Source organism: Aspergillus glaucus, assembly GCF_001890805.1.
Source record: "Aspergillus glaucus CBS 516.65 unplaced genomic scaffold ASPGLscaffold_52, whole genome shotgun sequence".
NCBI lineage: Eukaryota > Fungi > Ascomycota > Eurotiomycetes > Eurotiales > Aspergillaceae > Aspergillus > Aspergillus glaucus.
The window spans coordinates 1-2,805 of NW_019170504.1; the positions used below are offsets into that span (position 1 = coordinate 1).

Consider the following 2,805-nt stretch of genomic DNA (forward strand, 5'->3'; position numbering starts at 1 on the left):
TCATATACTAGTCACACACTAGTCTCTAACGTACCTCATCCCACAGTGGCAAGGTGACCTTACCATCCTTCACATCAGTCTGGTAGGCACGGTATTCGGGCTAATCAGTAGGGTAGGTAGTCAGTTCTCGACTAGTCAGAAACCAGTAAGAGATTTATTCTCACATTATCGTATCCAGCCATGTCGCGGAAAGCAGGCAATAGGAGGGGTAGAGGGGAGATAGAAAGAGTTGTATTGTATTGAAAGAGAAAGGTAGTGTCAAGTGGGAAAAAGTCGTGTCAGGTAGCGCATCATGTGACCATCGCCTAATTTGGACTAGTTACCTGACACGAAAATGCCCCACCTACATGCGACCTGTGCACTCATTGAGATTGAGATTAGCGTAGCATATATTTAGTCCAAGTCATGGTTTCATATTTCCTTTTCTTCTTTTCTCGCGGCCATCCTGCGAGTGTACAGTCTCTCCCCCTTCTTAAAGATCCCTCCTTCTCTAGGTCGAGCTCCCAGTCTCTACGGAGTACCAGCGACTATGATGGGCCTTACATCCACGATTGTCAGAGCTATACTCTCTGCAGCCATCATCTCGCCCGTTCTAGCGATTAACGAAAATGAATTTGCTCCGAACGATATCATCATCCGCGACGTCTGTATCCTTGGTGGAGGTGCAACTGGCACATATGCTGCCGTGAGTCTGAAGGACAAAGCCAAAAGCGTGGTAGTTGTTGAGCGTCATGAAATCCTCGGTGGCCACACTGAAACCCTCTATACCGACAACGATCAGTACATCGACTACGGCGTCGAGGGGCTTTTCGATAACGAACTGAGTCGAAATTACTTCAACCGCCTTGGTGTTGACTACAAACTGCTTCTCCCGAACACCCTAGTTAATCAGTACGTGGACTTCAAAACCGGCAAGAAGGTGTCTCCTCCCGCCGGACTCCTCGACACAGCTGCGGCCGCGGTCCTGTACCGGAAAGCTATCCAGAAGTATAGTTATCTCCAGGACGGGTTATATAACCTGCCTGATCCTGTGCCGGACGAACTCCTACGTCCCTTTAGCGAATTCGTCGAGGAAACCGGCATCCAAAGCGCCCTGCAATTTATCTTCATGTTCTCCCACAACTTGGGGAATGTCCTTGAAACACCCCTTCTTTACGTCCTGCAGTCCATTGGCATCCCGCATATCGATGCTCTGCTCGAAGGCGGCTACATCACTCCGAAAGCTGGCATGTATCAACTATATGAGAAGGCGTCTGAAGTGTTAGGATCCGACGTTATTTACCAGTCCACTGTTAATGAAACCGAGCGATCCGACTCTGGCGTCAAGATCGTTGTGCAAGGCGCAAACGGTGCCCGCAAACTCATCAAGGCCAACCAGCTTCTTGTCACCTTCGTTCCCTACAAGGACAACTTGCAAGGTTTCGACCTCGCCACGACTGAATCCTCAGCATTTGGAAAGTGGGACTGGAAGGGATACTATGTTGCGGTTGTCAACAACACTGGAATTCCGAATGCCGTGACGGTCCTCAACACTGACCCTAGCAATAACACCCCGGGCAACCTTCCTCTTCCACCGTTCCAGTGGGCACTACAGTATCTAGGTGCAAACGGGTATCTAGCCAGTAAGATCGTTGGGGATAAGAGCCTGACTGAGGGGCAGGCGAGAGAGCTCGTCCTCTCTGATATCCGCCGGATGGGAACTGCAGGAACGTATCCCGGGGGTGACCCAGAGATTGTTGCATTTGGAAGCCATGTGCCGGAGACACTAACAGTGTCTAACGCGGAGATTCGGGACGGGTTCTACAAGAAGCTGTATGCACTGCAGGGCACCAAGAATACGTTTTACACGGGCTTCGCCTTCTGCTCGGATCATTCGGCTTTGTTGTGGGCTTATACAGAGACTGTTGTTCAGAAAATGATTTCTTCATAAGCGCTGGCCGTGGAGGTTCATAATTCTATGTTACATGAATAGTGAAGAATAACGGCAATGAAGTAACCCACTGGAAGTGCACACCCACTTGATAGGAATAAACACGGCAGATTCTCGATCCCATTTAGCATGGTCAGGAAAGAAAAGGAGAAGCTCGCTTAGCATGTTTTTTTTTGGGAGTTAGGCGGTATTGCTATAACCCATAGCTCCAGCCAAGCAGCGTCGCAGCTCCTTGTTGCGTAGTATGCGTCCGGGTCCAGAATTCCTTGATTCAGTAATCTGGAATCAGGACCTAGGAGTAATATCTGACACTTGCCACGAAACCAAGGCTCAAAGACACGCATTGTGGGATCTATATCTCTCAATGGGATGAAGGAAAGCCTGGTAAACCGAGGCGGAGGGTTGGATGCGAAGAACTGCGAGAAGTGCGCCCACATCAGATGCCTATAGAGTAGCCATCAAAAGGTAGAATATTCCATAATATCCCTCATGCGTTAAAATTTGCTGGAGCCGCTGGATCGATGAAGACACAGTCTGTTTTGCCGGACTCGGGCATTGAAGTGAAACTGGCAGCGACATCTTCGGAAGACCTGGAATCCTAGGAGCCCTGGCCTGACCCTTAAGATGGCCGAGTCTGTTCGTAAGAGCTAGGAACGCACTCCTCGGATACAGGGTAATCTCTGGAGTGAACTGGATCTTCATGGGACCTATGTTAAACCCACTTTCTTCGTAGAGGTGTTGGCATAATAAGAAGTGGCACTTCTTGGCATATCAGGTAATTCGAAAGGAGATCAGACCCAGGGCAAAACCATCTCTCGCGGCCGGTCTTTCTGTTTTTTTTTTTTTTTTTTTTTTTTCTTCTTTCTTTTTTGTGT

At 48.9% G+C, this 2,805-nt stretch overlaps 1 protein-coding gene across 1 annotated transcript; it reads left to right on the forward strand.

The window, feature by feature from the left end:
* Positions 1 to 529: 529 nt before the first annotated feature.
* ASPGLDRAFT_30654 (uncharacterized protein) lies at positions 530 to 1,930 on the forward strand (the record flags this gene model as incomplete). Its single annotated transcript, XM_022543965.1, has 1 exon — positions 530 to 1,930. The coding sequence occupies one exon, from the start codon at positions 530 to 532 to the stop codon at positions 1,928 to 1,930; it is 1,401 nt and encodes a 466-aa protein (XP_022395132.1).
* Between the last annotated feature and the right edge of the window lie 875 nt (positions 1,931 to 2,805).